The sequence below is a fragment of the Lemur catta genome, chromosome 8 (genome assembly GCF_020740605.2).
Source record: "Lemur catta isolate mLemCat1 chromosome 8, mLemCat1.pri, whole genome shotgun sequence".
Taxonomy (NCBI): Eukaryota; Metazoa; Chordata; class Mammalia; order Primates; family Lemuridae; genus Lemur; species Lemur catta.
Window position 1 is genome coordinate 39,298,796 of NC_059135.1, and position 26,315 is coordinate 39,325,110.

The 26,315-nt window shown below is 40.2% G+C and overlaps 1 protein-coding gene across 2 annotated transcripts; it reads left to right on the plus strand.

The window, feature by feature from the left end:
* Positions 1-457: 457 nt before the first annotated feature.
* Positions 458-26,171, plus strand: NEMP2 (nuclear envelope integral membrane protein 2). Of its 2 annotated transcripts, XM_045560345.1 has the most exons (10): positions 474-636; positions 8,506-8,621; positions 14,134-14,365; positions 14,496-14,568; positions 15,688-15,781; positions 16,274-16,388; positions 18,175-18,400; positions 21,569-21,745; positions 22,492-22,649; positions 26,086-26,171. In XM_045560345.1, the coding sequence occupies exons 1-9, from the start codon at positions 531-533 to the stop codon at positions 22,628-22,630; spliced, it is 1,278 nt and encodes a 425-aa protein (XP_045416301.1). In that variant the 5' UTR covers positions 474-530; the 3' UTR covers positions 22,631-22,649; positions 26,086-26,171. The 2 variants fall into 2 exon arrangements, with proteins under 2 accessions (XP_045416300.1, XP_045416301.1); XM_045560344.1 differs by lacking the exon at positions 26,086-26,171 and having other exon boundaries at positions 458-636; positions 22,492-24,024.
* Positions 26,172-26,315: the final 144 nt, after the last annotated feature.

The following is a 26,315-nucleotide window of genomic DNA, read 5'->3' on the forward strand; positions in this document are numbered from 1 at the left end:
AAGAGAAAAAGAAAGAAAGAAAGAAAAACATAGAAAGGTAACATAAACTGGCGCTTATTTATCTTACCTATAAAATAGGGGCTTGCTGAAGGGCCTTTCCATTAATGTGTTGTCACTCACAGGAGCTCAGAGAACTTAGCCCTTAAACCCCACAGGTCACAGGTCAGGCATGTTTTAAGAAAAACTCACAGGTGAGTGACCCCTCCTCTCCGCAGCCCGGACCCCTGCGCCCAGAGCTGCGGAACGCCGCCGAGCGGCCCCCGGGGCAGGACGGGGCGCGGGCCCGGGCGGCCCGGGAGAGGCCGCGAGCGCGCCTCGGAGCTCCGGGGCCCGGGCGGCTGCGGCGGCTGAGGTGGGAGCGGCGGCTGGAGTCCCCCGCCCCGCGGAGGCGGGGCCGCCCCCTTTCCCGCGCTCGGGCCTCACCGCCCCCTCCGCCTCCTCCGAGGCCGCGCGCCATTTCCGTTCCTCTCGGCTGAGCCGGCCCCCTGCGGGCTTGGGTTCGGGTGGCACGGAGCTGAGCCCCGGGCGGGATGCGGCCGCGCCCAGGGCGGTGGTGGCTGCTGCTCTGGCTGCCGCCCCTGGCCACGCTGCCCGCGGGCGCCATGTGCAGGGAGGAGGCGGCGGCGACGCTGTCAGGTAATGCGGACACCGGGCGGCGGCGCCGCGCTCCCCTTCCGGGCTTGGGTCACCCCGCGGGCGCGGCCTGCGCCGGGGCAGGCCCCGCCCGTGTTTCCCGCGTTCTTGGGCTTCCCTGGCCCCCTGCTGGCATCTGGACATTTGGTCATTTTAGGACTAGAAGCAGCAGCACAATTCAAAGTCTGGCCCAATTCCCTAGTTTTACTGAAGCCGAAACTCAGATATGTTTTGATTTGTCGAAGGTCCCACAGTTACTCACTGGCACAGCTGACCCTAGTCTCCAGACTTTCGGTCCAGGGCATCAGTTTATGTTGAAAACCTTATTATTTCTCTAACTAGCTATTCCTTTGGACTCAGTGGAGAAGTTAAGAGCTGCATTATTTAGAATCGGACCGAAATTCTCCTACCCCTGACTGACTGTTGTGACCCTGAGTGAGTAACATGACTGATATAAAGCCTGGTTCATAGGAAACAAATGGTAGCTGCTCATGGGCTACCTGTGGAGCGTTCTCAAGATCCTGGCACCCTGGAGAAGGATTTGGAATGACAGGGAAGTCAGAAAACTGAGTTCTGACTCCAGAACTGATACCAATTTAACTTGAGCTTAACATTTGTTTCGTTTCTCCCCACCCCCCCAAACCCCACCACCATAAAATCCTTTGAAAGATTTCCTGAATACACTCCCCATCAATTTCCCTTCATTGCATTGGCCACCCCTGATTGCAAAGGAGGCTGTCAAGTGTGTGATTTTAGCTGGGCATGGCCCTCCCTCCAATGAAATCAGGGTTCCTTGTCTAAAGTTGAAGAAGAGAATGAATGTTGAGTAGGCAGGTATCAAATTCTGCCACAGCTGCAGTGAGTTGTATCTTGAGGAACAGTTCTATACCAGTTCTCATTGAACAGACATTTGTTGAGTGTTTACTGTGTGCTAGGCAGTGTTACAAGTGCTTTAACTGCATTATCTATCGTATTTAATACTCATAGAAGTTCTATAGGGGAAGCTACTATTTATATACCCATTTTACAGATGAAGGAATAAAGGTGTAAGCAGTAAGAAATGTAAAAAGTATATGTTGGTGAAAAAATAAAACATAAATCTGTCAAAGGAGGAGGGTTTCTGGGCATGGCAGCAGCTGGAAAACTAGACATAGCCCTAGATCAATACTGGGAACCTTGGATTCTAGTTCAGTAATTATAATTAGACACAACTTGTGGTATAACCTTGGTCCAGGCACATAATCTTTATGGACCATAGTTTTCTCATCAGTAAAATGAGGGTGTTTTATTGCTGAACAGTTTCCAATATTTTCCTCATCTTTTTTTTTTTTTTGCCTCAGTGAACCCAATGTTTTTCAGGTTTTTGTGTTGGCCACATTTAGTGGTAATAGCTCACTTCTCTATTTTGTTAATTAAAGATATCCATAAATGCTTTTTGAAGACATGCAGGATACCATTGAATGATGAAATTCTAGTTCACAGCTAAGAAAAATGGCAACTTCTGTAGCCTTATAGTGGTGTTTGCAATTCCAAATAGGCTTTACAATACAGACTGTGTAGCATCTGGGATTCTGTAGTGTGCCAGTGCCACTGTTGGAAGCTCTGGATTAGACTAGGTCTAAGAACCATTGCTGCTCCAAAAGGCTGTGATTTCATCAACCCTGAGCTGATGTTTCTATTCATTATATAAGGATCTTCCTTAATGTGAGATTAGATGATAATTGGATTCGGTGATATTAATACTTAAGGTCCCTTTCTAGTCTAAAATTTTGTCTTGAGTACACACACCCTTCCGTGGAATGGAAAATATCCAAACCAAGGCCAGCTTTGTGTCATCGTATTTGGAGGAATGTCAGAGGCAGTTGACACAGGAGGGGCAGGTAGTTGTCTGGCTGAAAGAAGAAAAACGTCAAGCCAAGAGTTGCCGTAATTTGCAAACAGTGGGTGAGTTCCCTGGAAACCATGTCTTGCCCTGAGATGAAGTTCAGGCCCTGGAAATGGCTTCCCATGCCTAAACTATAGCAATAGGTCATTTGGAACCACAGCTTTCAAATTCATCTGTGGAGAAGAAAAATATGTGCTTGAAGTTAAAATCAGATTTGAATGTGCATTAGCATGTACTCATTCCAGTTTCATTCTCGTGTTCTTGGAGAAATTAAAATTGAGATTGATACTCAGATTAAAAAAATACTGGGATTAATAGAGAATAGTTACCACCTTTGTAACTTTGGTACCACTTGTTAACTCCTTTGAAAATGTGAATTTACAAAAAACACTAAGAAAAATCCTAACTCTATTTGAACTCTCACCAATTAAGGTTTGTTGGAATCTTGCTTCTTATTTTTCCTGCTCTTATCTCTCCCCTTGTCCCAAAAGAAAAGCAGCTATAGATCAAATGGAGAATAAGTCTTATATTATTATTCTGTTATAGTTTTATCTGAAGATAGTTTTTTCCCACATCAGGGCCATGTAAGGTTAAGTTTTCAGGAGGAACGTTTGCAATATTTTTATGTTGAGGTTAGGGTCTAAGACTTGAGAGGTGTTTGTGCTTTTTATTTTTAGTATATTCCATAAGTAGGTTTAAGTACTACCTGCTCTTTTCTGAAGTTTTGAGTGAATATATTTACTGTATGTATGACTAAACTCTTTAACTTAAATATATACTTATACATTTAGGAAAACTAATAAGTGACAAAAAGTACTACAAAAGGAGATCTTTTAAATTGAATTTATTAATTCAAGTAGGTGATATGCAGCTCTCCCTTTTTATTTATAAGATATATAATCCTAAAATTAGATTAATTGAATATTTATAAATTGGGTGGTATTTAAGTGAACTAAGGGATCTATTTCATTGGTTAAGGTAACCTTGACTTGAATCTTTAATGTAAATAATTAATGCTTCATGTACTTGTTTTAGTGTTTTGAGCATACTGTCCAGAAATAGACTGTTCTCCAGAAGTCAGATAAATTGAAAGGATCAAGAGAGCCTGATGAGGACTGCAGGGCGTTAAGGGAGGCAATGCTCAGTCCTGGGCTTAGAGACCAGCTTATTGTAGTAAGCTTCAGGGCTTAATCAGGGATAGAGTCTAAATAAGCAGTCAAACTGATTATGTTTTCTATTTCTCACCCTTAGTTGGATATAAGGAGATGGAAACTTAACAGTAGAATGTCTAGAAGAAGACTGCTAAGAGGAAGAGAGTCCTAGGAAAGACATAACCTTTATAATCAATCTAAGATTAAAAGATTTGGTCTCTCTAGGAAGGCAGTGAGCTGGCCGCAAGAGCATTCTTGTCACAGGTCACTCTCTTATACCTAGTCCATTTAGCCCATGGCTTAAGGTTCACATGAACTCATTTGGAGCTAGGCTTCTGGCTCGTGACTTCTTGTGGCTGGTCCCTTAGGTAGGAATTCTTTTTTTAAGGAATTCTTGTGTGGGTTGATTGGGATATATTCCCCTTAGGAGAGAGGTGATAAGAACAAAGTGCAATCAGAGAATACCACAAAATGCTGACTGCTTATCTGTATCATCCCATGCATTGTGTAATTGCACAGCAGCTTCACCTCAAAAGCCAGAGGTCACTCTGGAGAATTCCAAGGGAAACACTTTGCAACATGCTTTCAGTAGCATGTCTATAGGTACCAACAGTCAGGACCACCTACCTCCATCTGCGCTTTCCTTAATCTGGTTGAAGACTGCGGGAAAATTCAGAACAAGTTCATTTCTTCTAACTGGGAGGTCCCTTACACAGAATACACTGATGTGTCATATGTGAGTCAAACAAAAACAAGCTTATTGTTACCTCTTGCTTCCCCCTGCCCTCCTCTGTCAGTGAGGAGTGAGAAGATGGTCTCTAGTCCAGGGGATATTAAGGGTTACTGTGCTCAACCCTTTAATTAAGGGTACATTGATGATGAGGTAGAGTAAGGGGAGGTGTAGCCTGTGCCTTCCAGAATGGCCCTCATGTCGTGTGGGTTCTGAAGATGGTATGGCAATAGCACAGGCTGCAGAGGGTGCCCTATTTCATCAGGTGGTTTCAAGGGGAGTGCACTCCCTTTTATGGTGCTGACTGGCCCTGGCTAGGCTCTTACAAAGATTGGGCTTTCACTGGCTAGGCCATGCATGCCCAAATAACCCACTGATCCTCTCAAATTACAAGCCACACACAAAAGGCAAATATTTAAGTGCCGGGAGTTATAGCAATGAACATGCAATGTCCCTGACTTCATGCGGAGACAGTATAAGCTAACAAATACATATGTAATAAGAAGAAAGAAGAAAGCAGAATAAGAAGAAGGCAGGTGAAAGTGATTGGGGTGTGCTGGTTTAGACAGTGGGGTCAAAGAAAGGCTTCCTGAGAAGGAGACATTTGAGCAAACACATCAGTTGTTGGAAGGCACAGGCCCTGCCAAGATCTGGGGGAAAAAGGTTGCAGGCTGAGGAAACTTGAGATAGCTGTGTGTCGGCAACTTGAGGACAGGAGGGTCAGTGTGGCTGGAGCAGCTGAGTGGGAGGGAAGGTGGAGGAGGGAAGGTCACAGAGGCACTCAGGTCCTTGGAAGGGAGGGGGATTTTATTATGGTGTGATAAGAAGTCATTGGAGGGTTTCAAGCAGGTAAATATGTGCTCTGATGGATGTTTTTAGAAAGATCTGTATGAGGATTGGAGAATAGATTGTGGAGGGAATTGTGGGGCAATTTTGGAAGCAGGGAGACCAGCTAGAAGGCTGTTACAGTCATCCAAGTGCAACATGAATGTGGCTTGGGTAACAGAAGCAATTACTCCTAAATTCAAATTACAGTGTTATACTATACTTAAATTGCATCATCTTGCTCTTGAGAGCAACAGATATTAATGATTTAGGAGACAGACTTAGGACCAAATGGAAAAAGCCTCATTTGAAGGTAGCATTTGTTTGTAAATCTCAGGCCCCACAAAGAGGATATTTTCTCAGATCACTACTGTTCTATGGGAGTTGATTTAGTCCTTGATGTAGCGGAGATCACTAGGAGTTGCAGGAGGGACCCTGGAGGCACTCATGAGAAAAATCTTCTGAACACTGAGCACATGTGTGGTGAAGAAAGAACTGTCTGGAAGTGAACATTCTTATAATAGTCTGGAGCTGCTGGGTCTGTGCATCGGAGACCTTATCATCCTCTTCACCTGCCCTGCCAGAATGCACTCCCTTTCCAAGCATAGGTGGGAATTCCTCCCTCTCAGTGAGGACTTCCAGTATAAAGTTCTTACCTGTGGCCTTAGTTCCTGCTCAGAAACTCCCCTAGGGGGATGTGCAGAGGCAGAACATGGGATATGGGAAGGCGAGTCCAGAGACCAGATCTCACCTCTGCTGCTCACTATCTGGGGGCATTTAGTGTTTTCTCATTGTAGTTGCTCAGGTTCTTTCAGGTTCTACACTGCCCTCCTGACATACATCTTGTTTACAGTAGCTGCCAGCCCTTTGACATCCAGGAGCTAACCTTTCCTTGTGCTGCTCTTGGCCAGGAGTCATTTCCGTCTCAGATATACCCAAGAACACGCCTCGGCATTGGTCGCTTTGTGTGTTTATAGCACTGGTTCTGCATACTCCTTTGCATAGACAGACCATGCAGCAGCACATTTTTAATTTTTAGTATCTTGTATTTAACAAAAAACCTCTAGAGCTTTCTTCTCATGCTTTTTTGAAACCTGGCTGTTAATCTGGATTCTTATGTTTGGATTTCAAATTCTTAAACTCTGCAAATTTGTTGATATATTTAAAAACATATGCATTGCATCACAGTGTAAAGAGTGAAGATGCAATGATTTGGCTGTCACAATGAAATACACTAGGTCCTCTTGTAACTTTCCTGCTTGGTGTAGCCACCTGAGAACCCTGACTTTTATCCAGTTGTGGTTCAGGAGGTGGTGGACATTACTAGGATCCTTTTCCCAAGTCTGTCTGCACTTTTCTCCAACTTAAAAGTATATTTCAAGCCAGGACAGGGACCCATCTGAGCTTATTCAATATTATTCCCTAAATGGATGTAATTGTTAACTAGTTATTACTGGTTACCCAGTTCTTCCCCAACTTTGGAGTAGCACTTGTTCTAGCTTCATTTCAGGTTCTTCTGGAGAAAACAGCTGACCACACTTTTCTTAGAGGAGTCAGGGATTGAGTATAAGGCCCATTTCTATGTATATTCATAAGTGTTCCTTGTTCCTGTTTCCTGTTTGACAGATGTGATGGTGACACCTCATCTTGGATTCAGAAGAATTTATGACTTTCATCTCACTTCATTTCAAATCCAAATACAGCAATAGCCACAGAAGAAAATGAACCCTAATTTTCTTGTGGCATTTACATTGAACCTCTGTAATGTAGCAGTTTTCTCTCTCAATTGTGTTGTGTTGTATTGTATTCTATATTTAATTATTATTACACACACACGTATCTACATCTGTCTCCAGCCAGATTTCTCCTGTGCTGCAGACCTGTCCATCTTCATGTAGTCCTACCAGCGAAAACTCAGTATGTCCAAAATTGAACTCATCCTCTTTCCCTGCACAAACTTGCTGCTTCTCCAGTATTTCTTAGCCGAGTGAAGGGCCTCACTATCTCTTCACTCACCAGGAACTTCACATCATTTTCTTGTTCTCCTTCATCAAACAAATCTCCAAAGCCTGCTGATTTCACTTCCTAAGTGCTCTTAGTCTGTTTTTTTACCCCTCCTGTCTTAGTCCTTTTCTTGCTTAGATTGCTTCAGTAGCCTCCTTACTGGTTCTTCTGGCTTCAGTCTTCTCGTCTGGTATTCCACACTGCTAATAGAATGTGTTTTCCAAAATACAAGTGTGTTCCTGTCACTTCCTTATTGAGCTGGTCATTCCCTGGTTGTTCCTGCAGATCCATGCTGAGCCCTTCTCTGCCCTGCTCAGTGCCTGGAAGCTGACCTCTATGGACTGTACCATCCAGGCTTCTTTGTCCTCTTGTCTTCCTGTCAGGTTTGGTCAATTCAAGGCACTGACGGGAGGGCAGGAGAGACGGGTTGCGGTGCCCTCACTCCACCATGCCATGGAAGCTCTGGCAGTGACTGCATTCCATGAGACAGCTGTCCCTTCAGCTTCAGTGGCTCCTGTAGCATAGGGTCCTCCCCTTGCCATTTCAGAACTAGGCTGTTAGAAGCTTCCTGCTGTTGTTGGTGCCTGGGAACTTCACAGTACCTTGTTGTTAGCACCTTAACCCTGTCCACATCTTTACTGAACTCTTTTCAGTTAAACCCTTTTGAGTTCAGTAGTTTCTTGCTGAGACTCTGATACTTACCTAAAAGCCTTTGGTGCTTTGCTTTCAGGATGAAGTTCACATTCCTTAGTGTACTGGTAACCACGGTTGACCTCTCCAGCCGCAGGTGGTGTATTCCCATACTCTATCCTTGTTCCCTCACCAGTATAATAATCAGATATCACTAAACTGAACTACTTCCGTGATTTCTCTCATCTTCATGATTCTGTATACACTTGCTATGCACCCCCTGTCCCCATACCCCGCCTCCTGACTTCTGTTTTATTTACCCTTTAGTCCTCCACTCATCTTTCCTGGGAAGCTGCCCTTAATTCTTGCCCTCTACTCCAGGATTGAAGAAGTGCTTATCCTCTGCTCTTACAGTGCCCTCCATATGTCATAGCAGTATTAACACTGGGCTGTAGTATTTTCTGTCTCCTGCTAGGTTGCAAAGACTGAAGGACTATAATTATCATGTAGAAGAATTTATGGGTCACAGAATGTTAAAACTGCTACCTTTATCTCCGTGTGTGGCGCGGGGGGGGGGGGGGGGGGGGGGAGGGAAGATCCTGGGCAATTAAAGATTTAGAAAATATATTTCCTTTTCTGTCTTTCAGTTCAAAGGTGTAAAGCTTTGAAGGAAATGGATTTAATTAAAACTTCTCAGTCAGACTGTTACTGCCTCAATCAAAATTCCCAAATGAAGTGGAAATACATGTGGTCAACTGTGCAGGTAAGGACCTACTTTTATTTTTTTTTTTTGAGACAGAGTCTCGCTTTGTTGCCCGGGCTAGAGTGAGTGCCGTGGCGTCAGCCTAGCTCACAGCAACCTCAAACTCCTGGGCTTAAGCAATCCTACTGCCTCAGCCTCCCAAGTAGCTGGGACAACAGGCATGCGCCACCATGCCCGGCTAATTTTTTCTATATATATTTTTTAGTTGTCCATATAATTTCTTTCTATTTTTAGTAGAAAATAGAAAGAAAATAGAAGAGAAAAATAGAAAGAAAATAGAAAAGAAAATAGAAAGAAATCGCTCTTGCTCAGGCTGGTCTTGAGCGATCCACCCGCCTTGGCCTCCCAGAGTGCTAGGATTACAGGTGTGAGCCACCGTGCCCGGCCTATGGACCTACTTTTAAATCATGTCATAAGAACAGAATTAAAATGTACCATTTCAAGAATAGAAAGTACTTTTTGTGTGACATAGAGCTTTGAATCAGTATGAAAGCTGTCTTGGGGTTCAAGGGAAGGGCAATGTGAGAGGGGACATTAATTACTCCATACTCAGTTTGAGGTTGCTGTGAGCTAGGCTGACACCACAGCACTCTAGCCAGGGTGACAGAGCGGGACTCTGCCTCAAAAAAAAAAAAAAATTACTCCATACTCTTCATCAGCTCCTCCCAACACCACTCCAAATGGATATATCATCTAAATGAATACAGTGTGCTTGCTGTTCAGACACATCTCAAGACAACACCCATCCTCCTTCTTTCCAAAATTGCTATCCCAAGCCTCTCTACATAGAAAATCTGGAGTAACCTCTGATCCCAAATATGGCCAAGATAGCAGTTGCTCTCAATTGCCTAGTACTTTTTCCTTCATTCAACATTTAACAAATATTTATTGAGTACCTATTAAGTGCCAAGAATTATCTCTAGGCTCCTAGAATACACTGGTGAACAAAACAGATCCTGGTTGTTTTGTGAAAATCCTGGGACAGTGTAGAAAAACTACCCCCCAAACTGAGAGAGAACCGAGAAACCAAAAATGACTCAAACAAGGCCAGGGCTGGTTTGAGCTGGCCACTTCAAGACAAGAAAGTGCTGAGACACTCAAGAAAGTGCTGGACACCTTTCCTGGACTCAGTAGTTATCTTGGTACCTGTTTCATCTCTTTTGGAACAACTTTGCTGAGCACTGCAGGCTAGCACAGCACAGTGTTTTGTTATGTAATGGGAAACCTGCATTTTTCCTTCACCTATCCATGTGGATGTTTACATTTTCAGGGATGGGGAATAGTAAGCAACAAATGTAATAGAGAAGAAAGTGCTGAAACTAGTAAGTACTATGAAAAAAATGTAGAGGAAAATAAGTAGGATGAAGGGAGTGGGGGCCAATCGCTGTATTTAAAAGAGTGGTCAGGGTAGCTCTCCTTGAGAAGGTAACATTTGAGAAAGATTTCAGTGAAGTGAATGAGTGCCCCAAGGGGGTATCTGGGGAAAGAGTTTTCCAGGCTGAGGGAATAGCTTGAACATTGTATCAGGGGGCACATGATGTTGATTGGTACCATGACTGATAAGATACACCACTTTGATCACAAGGTAAAGGTGGCATCTGTCAGGTTCTTCCATGGTAAAATTACTATTTTCCCTCTTTAACAAATGAGTATTTTGAGGAGATAATTTAAGACTATGTAGATATCCTATTCCTCATCAGACTGTCACCCCCTAGTTTTATTATCCATTGGTGATGCTTGCCTGAATCAATTAGCGTGACGATGTTTATCAAATAGTGATTTTCTAACTCCATTATTCCTTTTACATTCATTGGCATTCTATGAGGAAAAGTTTTCCTCCTCTTGTTTATTTATTTATTTATACCCATATAGTCTCATGAATTGTTAGTTCATTCAGTGGACTACAATCCATTCCTCTCATTATTCTTTTTTGATACTCAAATTGTCCTAGATTTGGCTAGTAGGAGCCCCTTCAAACTAGCTTCTGTGTCCTTTTAATTCATGTCTGTCATTTTTGAGCACTATTTTACTTTCAAATAAACAAGATGTTCCAGGCTCATTTGTAATTTCCTAGACCCAGCTCTTAAATCATACATTTTCCCAAGGAGCATTCAGCATTAGGTACCTTCATTGGTACTGGGATATCATGGTCATATGTGTACACACACACACACACTCATACTCTGGCTCACACATCTGTATCTACCTTTTAAAAAACATGGGTTCTGATATCTCTAATACACAGGGTTCATTCTAGTCTTCCAATCTCCATATTTGTAACTCCTTTTTCTGATAGTGAGAAACCTGTTCCCATTGTCCTCAAATATATTTACTTATTTGCCTAATCCTAAAATATACTGAATATAGTTTCAGAATTGCTAAGTCATACCATTGTAAAAAGTAAACCTAATAACAGGAGTTCAGTATTTGTTTATAGTGTTTTTTATCTTTTGTGTGAGGGTATGTAGTCTAAATACTGTGCTCAAAAGTTACTTAGGCTGGGCATGGTGGCTCACGCCTGTAATCCTTGCACTTTTGAAGGCTGAAGCAGGAGGATTGCTTGAGCCCAGGGAGGAGTTCAAGGTTATAGTGATCTATGATCATGCCACTGGTTTTCATCCAGCCTGGACAACATAGGGGGACCCTATCTAAAGAAAAGTTACTTAGGTTAATTCATTCCTATCCACCCCACTTTAGTATGAATATATTACTCATTCAAAATATAGTTTGTTTTTATTTGTTTCCATTCAAGAGTTTCCCCTATCCTAGTTGATTTTATTGTCATTATTTTTGAGTACATACAACATTAATATGGCTTAAAAGTCAAAACTCTACACAAAGGTACTCTCAGAGAAGTCTCACTCTGCCAATTCCCTTCTATTCATTCCTACCCAGTCCTTGTAGGCAATCAGTCTGATTAGTTTCTGATGTATCTTTCCTGTGTTTCTTTTTGCAAATGTAAGTAGCGATGCATATTTATATAGATGATACCTAAAGCCATGAGACTAAGGAGTGAGTTCAGATGGAGAAGAGAAAAGGACCAATGACTGAGCCTGGGTCAGTCTTATATTAAGAGGTCAAGGAGAAGGAAGGAGCCGGCAGAAGAGAGAGAGGAACAACAGTAAAGAAGAAGACATCTGAAAGCCCTGGGGAGAAATTGTGACAAGGAGAAGCGAAGTGCCAAATGCTGTGACTCAGGATTAATTGACCGTTCAATTTAGCAACATGGAGGCACCAGTAACCCTGTGGGGGCACTGGCAGCCTGATGGAGATGAAGGCCTGATTGAAGTGTGTTAAAGAAAGAATGGGAGGAAAGGAACTGGAGACTGCAAGACAGGCAACTTTTTAAAGGAATTTTATTGCAATGAGAAGCAAAGAAATGGGGGGTAGCTGAAGGGGAACAGTGGAGTCCATAGAAGGTTGTTTTTTTTCTTTTTAAATGGCAAAAAATATCATCATGTCATATGCTGATAGGAATGATCTAGTAGAGAAGGAAGAAGTGCTGGTGAGATGTCCTTGAGTAGGCAAAGGTGGATCCAGTGGACAAGTCTGGGCTTTTCTTTTAATGGAACATGTAAATTTCTTCTGTGGCAGAAATTTCCTCCGCACAGGCAGGAAGCAGAGCATGTGCCTGCAGATGCTAACAGATAGGTGGATGTGGCAATAGGAGCTGGTCGACTTTCACTTCTGATTTCTTCTATTTTCGGTGAAGTAGGAAGGATCAACAGCTGGGAATGAGGATGGGGAGGAGGTATTGGAATATGGAGGAAGGAGAAATTGTGAAATCATTTGTTGATTTCAGCAAAAATTGAAGAATCAATGATAGGAATGTGTCATATGAGTGACTGTAGCTTTTAGATCCCTTTTCATGTTTGCAGTCATGGATTTGAAGAGACCACTGTGCATTTCTCCAGCACATTTGGTGGTGCAGATGCAAGAGTGGAATAGGTGAAGAGTTGGATTTTGCAAGTGAGTATGACAAAGCAAGAGGGGTGCAGAGGATTCGAGGGTACATGCCAGGGAATGGTGTATAATAATCGATCATGGGATTTAGCTGGGTAAGAAGGGACTGGGTGAGGAGCAGAGGAAGGATGTTCAGATCCTTGGTGAGGTTGGAGTGCTAGAGGGGGCACACTGGAAAGATAGAACATGGCGATCACCCAGTGGGATGCATGAAGCACTGTGTATGGAGGGCTGCAGTCTGGTACTGACAAGATCCATGGAGTGGCCGTGGGAGGGATTAGCTGAGGTGAGATGGAAGAAAAAGCATAAGAGGAAAGGAGTTCCAGGAACTGAGAAGCCAAGGTACTAGAAGGAGTTTTGATTGTGTATATTGAATCCCCAAGAAGAATGACAGGAAGTATTAATAGTATTGGAGAGAGAGCAACAGTGAGCTAGGAGCCAAAGTCAAAGAGAAATGAGGGAGTTGGTAGGTAGTGAGTGATAAAACTTGATGCCTGAGATTCAAAGCTGGTGCTCTCACTTCTTTTTACAGGCTTGCCCTACTCTTGGACAAAGAAGAGAAATAGAGAGACAAACTAAGGCAGCAGGGGAATTGTCACTTAATGAGGACTGGGTTGTCACCATCTGCTTGTAGCTAGTGCTTTGTTGTGCAATTTGAATAGGACCTGAGGTTGGGCTCTCGGCAGGCAGGTGTGGTGAGAGAACCCTGAATTACATATGCTTAGCTGACCTGAAAAAGGAAGTGCTTTTTCTGAGTCACAGTAGAAAATGGTGGAGATATAAACCCTATTTTTATTATGTTTGTAACCAAATAGTTTGCTACCCATGACAGGTATACCTTGGAGATCTTGTGGGTTTGGTTAAAGACCATTGCAGTACAGTGAATATTGCAATAAAGTGAGTCACACAAATTTTTGGGTTTCTCAGTGCATATAAAAGTTATGTTTACACTGTACTGTAGTCTGTTAATTGTGCAATAGCATTATATCTAAAAAAGTGCATACCTTAATTTTAAAAATACTTCATTTCTAAAAAATGCTGATGCCAGAGACACAAAGTGAGCACATGCCGTTAGAAAAATGGCACCAATAGACTTACTTGGTCTATTGGCAAGGGTTAGACAGGGTTGCCACGAACCTTCAATCTGTAAAAAAAACTCAGCATCTGCAGAGCACAATAAAGCAGCATGCAATAAAACTAGATATGCCTGTACTTTTTATGTCATCCTTTTTAATATGTCTCTTGGACACAATAACTTGCTAGAAGAAGGAGTTAAATCAACCACAACTTGGTGGAAGAAGCCTTCACTTCCTTTTTTTTTTTCCTCAGTCCTCTGGCTTAAAGAAACCTTCACTTTCAAAAGTGTCTGTGGTCCAGTGTGTGTCTGGACTAAACATAGATGTCAGGTCAGCCCCTAGGGTCAAAACACTACCATGCACATTCTTTACTCAGCCAATCTTGGGTTCTTTTTACTTCTCTGCACATGTTTTTAAGAAACTTAGAAGTTTTTACTTCCGTATTCATGGATTTGTTTGTTCTTGTTTTGTAGGTGAAAATTACCAGTCCAGGCCTGCTCAGTATCATATATATAACAGAAAGGTATAATTGCCAGTATCCAGAAACCATTCTATCTTTTATCAAATGTGTGATGAATAACTTCTGGACACCAAAGGAGTCTAATGAAATAACTATAATAATCAATCCTTACGGGGAGACTATGTGCTTCTCTGTGGAGCCTGTCAAGAAGATATTTAGCTATACAATAAGCGTGACTCGAAATAGTAAGTCTTTTTTTATTATACTTTCTGGATTCAGTTTTTCTGGAGTAATTTTTCAATAAATTGACTTTTTTCTTCTTTCACTAACACTACATTGACACAAAATGTTTGTTGCATGTCTTTTTTACTCCAGTCGTGGATTTCAAACTCTTCCTTGTGTTTGTGGCAGGCATTTTCCTTTTCTTTTATGCAAAGACCCTGAGTCAGTAAGTATTCATTTTTACTTTTACATTCTATACCTAAAAAGGGTGTAGGTCATTTTTTGAATGTATGCTCAATATTTTCACACTACTATGTGGTTGTAGTTCTTGCTTTAGGTTTTGTAAACAATAGATCTGAAAATAGAGCTTGAAAGACCTGTAAAAAACATTAAGTTTTTTGCATAGCATGATATGTATATGTTACAAAGTACTTTCGCATATTTTATTTTATGCATTAATATCTTATTTTCTTAGATCCTCATAACAACTACAGGAGCTCTGTATTATTGTTCTGACTTTATAGATGAGAAAACCAACATCTATCATCACACAACTAGTTCTTGTCAGGGTGGAGATTTATACTCAGGTTTTCTGGTACCAGATGCCTTGCTCTCTATTCCATTAGAGCTGCCTCCTACATTTGTGGAGCCAGAAGGTTGAATGTAACAAATATCTGACTCTTGGATAAGCATATTATTCTGATATTTTGTTTCTTGCAGTTTCTCTTATGAAAAAGGAATCTCTTTCCAATATCTTGCTGATGCTAGTTAGTACCCAACATTGGTCAACTATTCTTAACATTGTTCATTTTTGAGCTTTTCCTTATAGTCTTATCAACTGTGTTTAATGTCATCTGTGAGCTTTACAAAGCAGAAGATGCATACATAGCATGAAGGGTAAAGCTTGGACTCAGAGATGCTGGGCTATAATCCTGAATCCTCTGGTTAGCACATACTGACTTGGAGAAGGTCTTTTAACTTCTTGGTGCCTTAGTTTCCTCCTCTATACAACTTGGACATGAATAGCTGTTCCTAGGCTGGTGTGAATGCATGTAAAACTCTCAGACAGGTGCCTGCTACATGATAGATGCTCAATAATTATTGTCATATCAGATTCTGAATGTACAAGATAACTCAAGACATTTCCTTTTTAGTTAGTGGCAAGATATTTGCTATAAATTTCAAGTACCAATTTCATTTTTTAAAATTATAGGATGTAATTAGAGCTGCCATGTGAGTTTTTCTTTCTTGGTGTTGCTTATGGCTACTGTTGACAGGTTAAACGGTTTTCATACTGAAAGTACTTCTTGGCATTTAAATGACTTTTATCTGCTTGTCTTAACAGAAACCCTATTTTCTATTACTCTTCGGGGACCATGCTAGGTCTTCTAATGACATTAGTCTTTGTCCTGCTGTTGGTGAAAAGATATATTCCAAAGGTAGGTATACTATGTGCAAATGAATAAAAAATGGAAACCGTGATCTCATAGACATGAAAAACTAATAAAATAATACCCTGAACTTAGTTGAGGATAAATAAATACTAATTCATCATGGTAATATTGCAGTTGTTCTGATTAAAGCTTGCAACACTAGCACTATTTTAAGATAAAATTATTCTTTATAACAGTGTTTCTCCAACTTTAATATCCATGCAAGCCACCTGGGAATCTTATTGAAACGCAGGTTCTGATTCAGCAGTCTGCAGGAGGGCCTGAGAGTTCACCATCCCAGTAAGCTCCCACGTGATGCTGATGCTGCTATTTCATGGGCCATACCTTCAGTGGGAAGACTTTAGAGAGTATCTTAAACTGACTTCAATTCACTTTGATGTAGAAGTTTCTAATACAAAGGGTTTGTTTGCTTCTATTTTTTATGAGAGTGAATGAACCAAAAAAAAAAATGTGTCATTTATTTTCTTCCACACACAGTATAGCACCTTTTGGGCTCTAATGGTTGGTTGTTGGTTTGCTTCAGTGTATGTTTTGTGCCAGTTGATGGAAGAGCTGAAGCGGCTGTGGTATGAAAACAGAGTATATATATTAGGTAGGTAAATGTAAAAAAAATGTTCTATTATTGATAAAACTGAGAAATACAACTAGAGGTCCTCTTTTGACAGATGTTTCTCTTTAACATCTAAATTTTCTTTTTGAACTAAGGAGAGGTACTGTTGAAAGTAATATTTTATTTTATTCCCATAGTTGGTGATTTCAGTTCATTTAGATCTCATTTTGTATGATTTCCCTATGACATTCTTCTTAGTTTTCTACACTAATGATCAAAAGAGCAAAAAGAAGTATTTGTCCCTTTTGACTGCACATGCTTCTGAATTGTGGTTAGGCTCTAACCACAACTAACTTGTAATATAAAAGTTTCTCTAAAATGTGACTCTTTATTTCTTTCTGTTAATGTTTTCAGTAGGAAAAGTGAGAAATCCTAACTATAAATGACTAATGAAAATTTGCCTTTTCAAAAACAGAGAAGCTAGGAAACTATTGACTTTCCTTGTTTTATGTTTTTAAAAAAGTATTTCTTATTGTTTGTTTTAATTAGGAAATAATGAAGAATAAGATCATTGAGTTTCTCCTCTTAGCACCATATTTTTTCATGTAAATCCACCTCCCCTGAAACAAAAGCAATTCCTTTTTGTTTTACTTGAAAATTCTGTTTTTAGATCTTTTTTTTTTTTGCTAAAGGATTTTTAAAGTAAATTGCAGATATCATGGTATGCTCTCCTAAATGTTTCACTATTCATCTCTGAAAAACAAGAGCATTTTTCTATATAATCAATTAACTATTAAATCTAAAAAAACTATTAAATCTGCCTTTGTAGCACACTGTGACATACAACTATGCTTATTCCTGACCAAAGCAACCATGATAACATTTGCCCAGCTAAGACACTGGACTGAAAAACAGACATGCTTATATATCACAATAATAATTATTATATAATATATTAATTCTGTAATATAATAATTACATAACATCATCTATTACCCAGGCCATGTTAAAATTTCTTAATCACCCTCAATGGCATGTATAAACTAGGATCTGGTCCAATACCACATTTTGCATTTGTTTTGTCCTGTAAATCTCTTAATCCACAACAGTTCCTTTTTTCATCATAGAGATAGGCTGAAGAGACCAAGCTAGTTGTCCCATAGAATGTCCACTTTCTGGATTTATCTGATGACTCCTTTATGGTATAATTTAACATGTTCCTCACTCTCCTGTATTTCCTGTAAACTGGAAATTAGATCTCGAGATTTAGTTAGATACAAATTAAACATGTTTGGTGGAATACATAAGAGGCAATGTGTGTTTCATCTTGGATCACAACTGGAAACAGAATATTTTATAGTCCTACCATTAGTAATGATGAGACTGAACACTGGATTCAGAGGGTAACTGCCTGATCCCTCCACCGTAAAATTACATTTTGTTTTTATGACTAGGAGGTAAAAATAAAAAATAGTGTTTGTAGCAGACTGTGACATACAACTATGCTTATTCCTGACCAAAGCAACCGTGACAACATTTGCCCAGCTAAGACACTGGACTGAAAAAACAGACATGCTTATATATCACAATAATAATTATTATATAATATATTAATTCTGTAATATAATTATTACAGAAGTCAGCCTGGTGTCTCATATGGGAGGAATAACTGGCCCTATATGCATTTTTCAACCTTACTTCACTGGGAAAAGAAAACAAAAATTAAGGTTTTCTAATGTGTTCTTTCCTGAAGTCAAGGCTCTGCCAGGTTTTTCACATAATTTTTCAATTTCAGATTTACATTATTTTACCTCTTCTGCTTTTCCAGGCTACATTCTGATAGTTGGATTTTTCAGCTTTGCTGCCTGTTACAAACATGGGCCCCTTGTGGACGACAAGAGCAGATGTCTTCTGATGTGGACACTGCGGCTCCTCTCCCTGGCCCTGGTCTATGCTGGTGTGGCCGTGCCTCAGTTTGCCTGTGTGGCCGTGATCCTCCTCGTGTCCTACAGGAGCCTGTGCTACCCGCTGAAAGCATTCGGTTATGTGAGGTGGTGCGTATCATTTTTTTCCTAGTCAATTTGACATTTTGAGCTGTGGTTTATTTATTGCATTGGGGGATTTTTTTGGACATGTCATATTTGATCTCATAATTACATTTAATCTGGAGATTTCACTCTGAGAAAGGGGAAAGGAGAGCTCTAAGTATCTGATCCCATCTCCATTCCTAGGCTTACCCAGAATTTACTAAAATCAGTGACAAAATTACTTGGGCTCTGTGTGGGTTACCTAAAATTTCTACTTTTAGTTGACATTTCCTTTCATTAGAGCCAAAGACTGGTTTAGTGGAATTAGTTGTGCTTATGAGGTAAGAGCAAACAGAAATGAATCATAAATGATTGAAAGGTCTTATTTATATTTAGGACCTTCTTTTCTCTTAGGTTTTAAGTTAAAGCTTAAGCCCTTTGAAGTACAGAAAGAAAGGTCAGTTAACTTGTATTATCACAGCTTTGTTACGTCTCTCTTCAGTCATTGAGTCTGAGCACCTGTTTTTGTATCAGGTGCGCAGATGGAGATGGTCCTTGTCCTTGAGGTATACTTGCTGAGACATAGGCATACATTTCTGTCTCTTTTAAGTGTTAAAATGAAAATGGAAGCTTGCCCAGGAACTAAGGGGATATAGAAAAAGTTCGGGAAAACTTTCCTGGAAGATATATTACTAGGCAGAATCTTAAAGAATGAATCAAAATAACCAGATGGATAAATGTGGAGGGCCTTCCTGCCAGAGAGAAAGGCCCGTTTGGTACCATCATGTGGCAGGCAGTACTTGATGCAGCAAGTGAGGTGCGCATGGGGCAGACAGTGGAGGCATGGCAGGTCATGCTGAACACCCTCGTCTGATCCTGTACGTGGTGGGGGTTAACATTATGCATCTTAGCTAGTGCTGTCTGACTGCTGCCTAGACAGGAGTTGCCAATCCAGATGCTTGGGGCCCAGGAAGATACTTGGTAAGTGATGCCGAGCAGGAGTGAGGTGAGGGGTGACCGGGAGGGCTGTGGGAAATTCTGCAGTGCAGCGTCATTGAAGAGGGGGCAGTGACCACTCAGCTTGGGCTGATTGTTGCCATGTGGGAATATGGGTCCTGCATTGCCAGATCTGGTTTTCTAGAAAAACTGGAAATGGAAATTAGGATTAGAATGTAAATTCTTAGGATTTTTAAATGTTGGCAGCTAATCTAATTAAAAATAAAAATACATTCAACAATCAAAAATCAAATCAGACACTGTAAATACTCATTGGCTGGTGAGATGTGTCCCATCTGTCTTCTGGCAGAGAGTGGATATAAGAGGGAGGCCCTATGGCAGGAGACCAGTTATCAGACATCACAGTGGTCCAGGTGAGAGATGATGAGGGCCTGGGGTGGGACAGTGAGACCAGGGCTGAAAGAGGGAGAGAATAAATGTTTGAGACATAAAATTGTCTGTGAGGAAGAAGACTCAGATCTAGTGCCTGGGTGTGTGCCAATATCACAGGGTTTTAAATGCACCAGGGGCAGGACAGAGGCTGCACAGAAGCTGAAAGGCAGGGCAGGGTTGGCGGGGCTTATGTTGACTGGTTCTGTCTTTGTGCCCCTTGCCTGAGGCAGACAATGACTAGGATTACCAGAGGTCTCTCTGTCAGGAGGAGGCTGGCCACTCCACGTCCTCCAGGCCCCTGGCCCTTTGCCAGGCAGGCTTGTGGCCTAAGGAACCCAGCATAGAATTCCTCCTTCCTTCCCTTTAACCATCCAGCTGCCCTGCCAAGAGCAAAGTGTGTTCTGCACAGTGATTCTTTTATGCACTTGCTTTGTGTTCTGTAATAATCAAAATGTGCTATAACTTCCTCAACTTTAAATTTTGCTAGTGAATAATTATATGAAGAACTGGGGAATAAAACAGGAACTTGTAGGTTAGATAATAAACCAGAGAAATAATACTTTGATTTGGTACAGTACTTTCTAGTTTGTGAAGAGCTGTTTATGCATATTTTAATAATATATGGTAGCTACTCTTTTGATTATCCTTATTGAAGACTTATCCTTATTGAAGCCCACTCACTGTGCTATAAGCACCTTACACAAAATATCTCAGCTAATCTGTACAGTGACCTCATGAGGTAGATAATTATTGCTTTCATTTTTTTCATATGAGCAAAGTGAGGCTCAGAACCGTTAGGGAATTCCCCAAGTTCACATAATGAGTAAACCTCCAAGCCAGGACTGTATCTAGGTGTTCTGGCTCAGAGTCCAGGATTTTCCCTCTAGAGAAACCATAACTATTCAGAAAAGGGAAAGGAAATAATGTCAGTAGTTCCTTAATCTAGCTTGTCAACCATAAGATCTTCAAAAGATAATAGATTTTTTAGGTCTCAATCTTCAAGAAAATGCATGTTTTTAAAACCTCCTGGTAATTCTGATGCTCATTCAGATTTGGAAATTTCTGGTTAAATTTAAAACCACTAAAACATTTTAAAAGACTTATTGATAAATAAAACATAAATGTTTTTAAGACCTTATCATTATTGTTTTTATGAGATTCTTAGATTCCTAAATTTTTATATTCCTACATTTTATGAGATTTAGGACTTTCCTGGTTCGAAAAAGAACATTACAGTCATGAGCCCCTCAGTAAGTAGTGAAGGAAGAATTTTAAATTACTGTATATAAAAGACTTTTATACAATATTTGCTCTTTTTCTCTAGGATTAGTCAGAATCACCACCACTAGGTGGAAGTGATACCCCACAAATCCTCCCAGCTTCCTGGTCTAGACAGTAGTAAGTCATGTGTGTTTTACTGGGTCTCCATAAAAGGACATCTCTAAAGCTTGCTTCTGTTAGTGCCCAAGAAAATCAGCAGGCCAAGCATAAAGAAGCCAGACTTTTAATTGTCTGATTGTGTGATTAGAAATCACCAAGGAAGAAAAATGCAATTAACATCTCTGTCAGAGATTGATTCCAAATACCTTAGGACATTATTTATGATAGCCCAGGAAGTGGGGGAGAATGTACTATTCGGCCCACACTGTGTGTTCTCTATATTTCAGTCATGATAACAACAATAGAAAAGTACAGGTATGATATAAAGGAAGTTAAGTATTACTGTTACTGTCTAAGAAATGTATTTTTTAAGTCTTAAGGATTGAATTGAGCAGGAATGTAGCAACCAAATGCCAAATGTTTTAGGAAAATGAAGCAGTGGTTTACATCACGAAAGCTGGTGGTTACTTACCTTACGGAAGATGAATACAGAGAACAGGCTGACGCTGAAACAACCAGCGCTCTGGAGGAACTGCGCCAAGCCTGCCGCAGACCCGACTTCCCATCGTGGCTGGTCGTCTCCAAACTCCAGACTCCTAGAAAGTAAGCCACGCTCAGCTGCTCAGGCCATAGCTTGGGTTAGAATGATTTTGGAGACAGTATGATGGTTTGGTATAGGCACTTGAGCTTAAAAATAGATTACATCCCTGGATAACCGGTGATGTGGAAGTTGTCAGAGGTTCTTTTTCTTCGGTACTGTGACTTTGCACGGTAGAACTGCTAATGTTAGAATAAATATTGACCTGATGTTTTATAGGGCATGCCATAAAGATGACTTCCATTTGGGAATGGAAAGGTGGAATGGGATGTGTGACATGCTTCTCATTCTACTGGTGTGGAAAATCATTTCTAAAGTTCACCGAGAAAGACATGTCTGCCCCAACATCTTTCCCTGCTGCTTTCTCTTCCTCATAGCTTTATCCAAATAAGAATTCCCTCAAATTAAAGATTGAAGAGAGAAAGTATATGACACCAAAATAATGAATAAATAATAAATCTAAACTAATAAAAAAATAGAAAAGAGAAGGAACTAAAAAACAGTGGGTACATTTGGCTGCACTTTGTGCTTGTAAGTCTGCCTACTTCTCTACTCTCTCCTTGAATAGTTGTCTCTAGAAGGATCACATAAGCCATTCTCATTTTTACACCCACTGTGTAAATGCCATCTTCTATTGATACAAAGTCAGATTTAATTAAAGGGGATAAGTAGCAAGGGAACATGTTATCTTCCAAATAAACCTTTCTGTGATAACATTAACTTTATTTAAAACCCCCCCAAAACTGCTTAGATTTGCAGATTTTGTTCTTGGAGGAAGCCACTTGTCACCTGAAGAAATCAGTCTGCATGAAGAACAATATGGCCTTGGGGGTGTCTTCCTGGAAGAGCAGCTCTTTAACCTGAGGACTGACACTCTACCTGCAAGTTGACTTCATTGTGGACAAGGAAGTGGGTAAAGTGCAGGGATCCTATTAAAGTTGGGCAGAAATGTCCTTTCTAGTGAACAATGGCAAAAGCATTTGCTGTGGAGAAAAATAAGTCATGATGGAAAGGAAAACTAACCTATATTGAAAACAATTTATCATTCTTGGTGAGTTCTGTTACTTTTGTACTGTAGGTAGGCACCAAGATTCTGTGACCGAGTCATTACCACTTTCCTTAAATGAAGACTTTCATTAGGAACAAGGGAATCCTGTTCTTTAAGGGGCCAGTAAACATGAACAGGTGCCTCGTCAACACGAGGAAACGAAATCCTCTCTTAATCCCCTGAACCTGTGTCATAAGAGTCTGCATTACTCTTCCTATATTTCATCAATATAAGTGCTTGAGGACACCTGGAATATGCTGGACCAGTGTTTTCTGAAGTGTAATCCATAGTATACCACTAAGTATGAGTCGGTAAGGGGATCCTGAGATTAACTAAATTGATACAAAGTTAAACAAATTTACTTCAGGACTTCTCAGTGCCTTTACCGATGCTAATGCACATTGTGAATCTCCTAAAGGGGAGAAGTTGTGTGCAGTGGTTTCTGACTTAATTTGACCACAGAACCCTTTTTCCATATCATTAATATTCCTTGGAACACATGTTTGTAAAATGCTAATGATGGTGGAATTGAGGTTTGAGAGGTTAAATAACTTGTGCAACATCACCAAGCTATTATATTTAGAGGCAGCACTGGTAGAACTCCAGCCCTAGTGTGTCCTCTGACTCAGGTTGAAGAAGAGATCTCTAGATGCAAACTGAGGAGCCAACTCCCTACAGCTTTGGGTCTCATGATGTTGGTGACTTATTTTTTATTTTTTAATAATGGCCAACTAGCCATTTAATAACTGTGATAAAGAGAAACATTTTTTAAGATTATAAAGTTTTGATAAGATTTTTATATACATACATGTCTTTTTTTGTATTTTGAAATTGAAGGTATTGACATTTTGAGAGTTGATCCATTTTTAAATCCATTTTTAAAAATTGTTTAGCTATACATGTTTTTAACAATTTTTACAAAACAGATCTGTGATCTTTTTTACAGAGAGCAAATATTTTTTTCTTGATTGATGACGTTAAACTCTGGAGTGAAATGAGGGACTAACTGAGCTGTGTCTCTGAGGAGAGGAGGCCAAAACATAGATCTGAGGAAAGATTTGGACCTGGCAAAATAATCGAAGGGTTAAGAAGTTGCTAAATTGATTCTTTTTGACAGTCAAACTCAGGCTTTTTTGCTGTGATGGGATGATAAAGAATGAGGAATCCTAGCACTCTGAGCTGCCAGGGTGGGAGGATCACTTGAGCTCAGGAGCTGGAGGTTGCAGTGAGCTATGATGATGCCACTGCACTCTACCCAGGGTGACAGAGCAAGACTCTTTCTCAAAAAAAAAAAAAAAGAATGAGGAATCTACATTTACCAGGAGAAGGGTTATGGGGGAGGGACATATATCACTGTTGCTGTCCTGAGCCAAATTTAGTAAAGTTTTTCTATATTGTTAAATAAGAGCCTGGCTACCCATTTGGAACTTTCTAGATTGAATTTCAAATGCTACTTCCTCTTGGAAGCTATATGTCATTGTTTTTGCCAGGCATCTTTTAATATTTGGAGCTTTGGTTTTTTTTTTTTTGGTAAAATTCACTAAATTCAATCTGTGCCTTTACATAGACTTTCACTTAAAATCAAAGAACATATCTTCCATTCAGATTTATTATGATAACTATTTTACAAGTGTAAACAGAAGTTCTAACATCATTTATATTACAGTTTAATCTGATTTTTATTGGTACCATATTATAAACATATCAGATGTATCCATGCTTGTGCTCAACAAATTCATCTGCAAAGAGGCAGTTTGTGTAGCACAAAACACGTGTATGAGTAACACATGAACAGTCTGCTGGAGTAGCCGGGGACATCCCAATCAGGACAGCCATTGGGCTTTACTGAGCCAGGGTAAAGACATGCTGCAGGTGGAAGGAAGCAACTCCTCGTGGGCCAGCTAGCCAGTGTAACCATCACGATAAAAACAACTAAAGAGAGAAAAAGAACATCAGACTTCCACGACATTGTTTTTCATGTTTATTTTTAGAGGAAATCATGGATTTGTCAGTTTCTGTTATTGTGAGTACTTTGAGAAGCTGAACAATTAAAAGCATTACTTGTGATATTTTTGGTATATTCATGTTGTTTTCATTTGATTCAGGGTAATCCTCATCAAGCAATCTGCAGATAACTCTTACAAGAGATTTTTCCCTCCTTCCTCCCTTCCTTTTTCTTTCTCCCTCTTCTCCTTCTCTCCCTTCTTCTCTCCCTCCTCCCTTTCTCTTTTTAAAGGCCATTAAGCAGTTTAAAGGACCACTGAGTAAAACGGCTCTGCCCTTCACAGGTGATTGAAAATTGGCTTTGTGCTTCACACTGCCATGGGTGTGCAATTGTGGAGCATAACAAAGCCCTTTGCTGTGTTATTGCTTATGCTAGGTGCCGACAAAAGCTTACTGTTGTTAGCAAGTTGGACTGTTTGACACCAAATGTGTGGGTGAGATTTAGCGTTGTAGGTCACCATGCTTAAACAATCGTATCATTCAAGTGTTATTTTTAAAAGACTTTAAAATACATTTTACATATCACAAAAAATGCTTTGTGAATTAGTCATATAATTTGCCAATAATACTTAGGGCTGAATTATAGGGAGTGTCCATCTGACATTTAGGACAATATTTGAATTTATGACTTTTTTTAAATTTGGAAATTTCAGAGATTTTTAAGAGGGTTGGAATAGATGATGGATTACATCAATATATCTAAACATGTGGATGAATTAGGACCCTGAAACGATGTCAAGAAAAGAAATAGGATCTTGTATTATTCCATATGTGATTATTCCCCAGAGTTAGAGATGTATAATTGTATAAATTAGCTTTTTTTTCCAACTGAAAGCAGAGTCCTATGCATAGATAAGAAAATGGATATGGAATTTTGAAGAAGGCTGCAGTAAGACAGGTATTTTTAGTTGACCCAGGAGCAAGCTGCCATCTGAGAGACCTTACTGGGTGGCATGTCATTGATGAGTTAACCATTTGGGTGTGACTCTTGGCTTATTGACTCAGAACACTGATTTTTGTTACTGTACCATAAGACAACCTGTCTCCCATTAGCTGTTTCATATAGCCAGTCAAAAAAGTGATTCACAGCCAAAAATATAACTGGCATAAGGATAAAAACACTTGAATTGATACGACTGGCAGATTCTCTCTCAGAAGACAGATTTAGGAGGGGTCAAATTATAATAAGAAGGTTGCTTGGTGAACAGAAACAAAAGGAGTTTGTTATTTAACTCACATGTTTAATATTGTGAGGCCAAAGGGTCTAATGCAAACACCCCTTTCTTTATGCAGGCCCTGCCAACTTTTTCCTGTGACTGCTGTTTTTCCAGTCTATTGTTATTGATCAATATCCTACCCCCTCTGGTGGGCATGTTTTTGCTCAGGTATATTAAAATCTTCCATCTTTCTCTGGCCTGGGAGTCAAATTGTCCTTTAAGGTAACTTTGCATATTTTTGTTTTGATGCCTGAATGTGATACATTAATAGGTCACCAGAGATTTGGGATGAGTAGCATGTATTTG

Bases quoted from the DNA above. Each gene is read 5' to 3' on its own strand.
- NEMP2 (XM_045560344.1), top strand. From the start codon at position 531: ATGCGGCCGCGCCCAGGGCGGTGGTGGCTGCTGCTCTGGCTGCCGCCC. The intron at 637-8,505 runs GTAATGCGGACA...TCTGTCTTTCAG, and splicing joins GGCGGCGGCGACGCTGTCAG to TTCAAAGGTGTAAAGCTTTG. The intron at 18,401-21,568 runs GTGCGTATCATT...CAAATGTTTTAG, and splicing joins GCATTCGGTTATGTGAGGTG to GAAAATGAAGCAGTGGTTTA.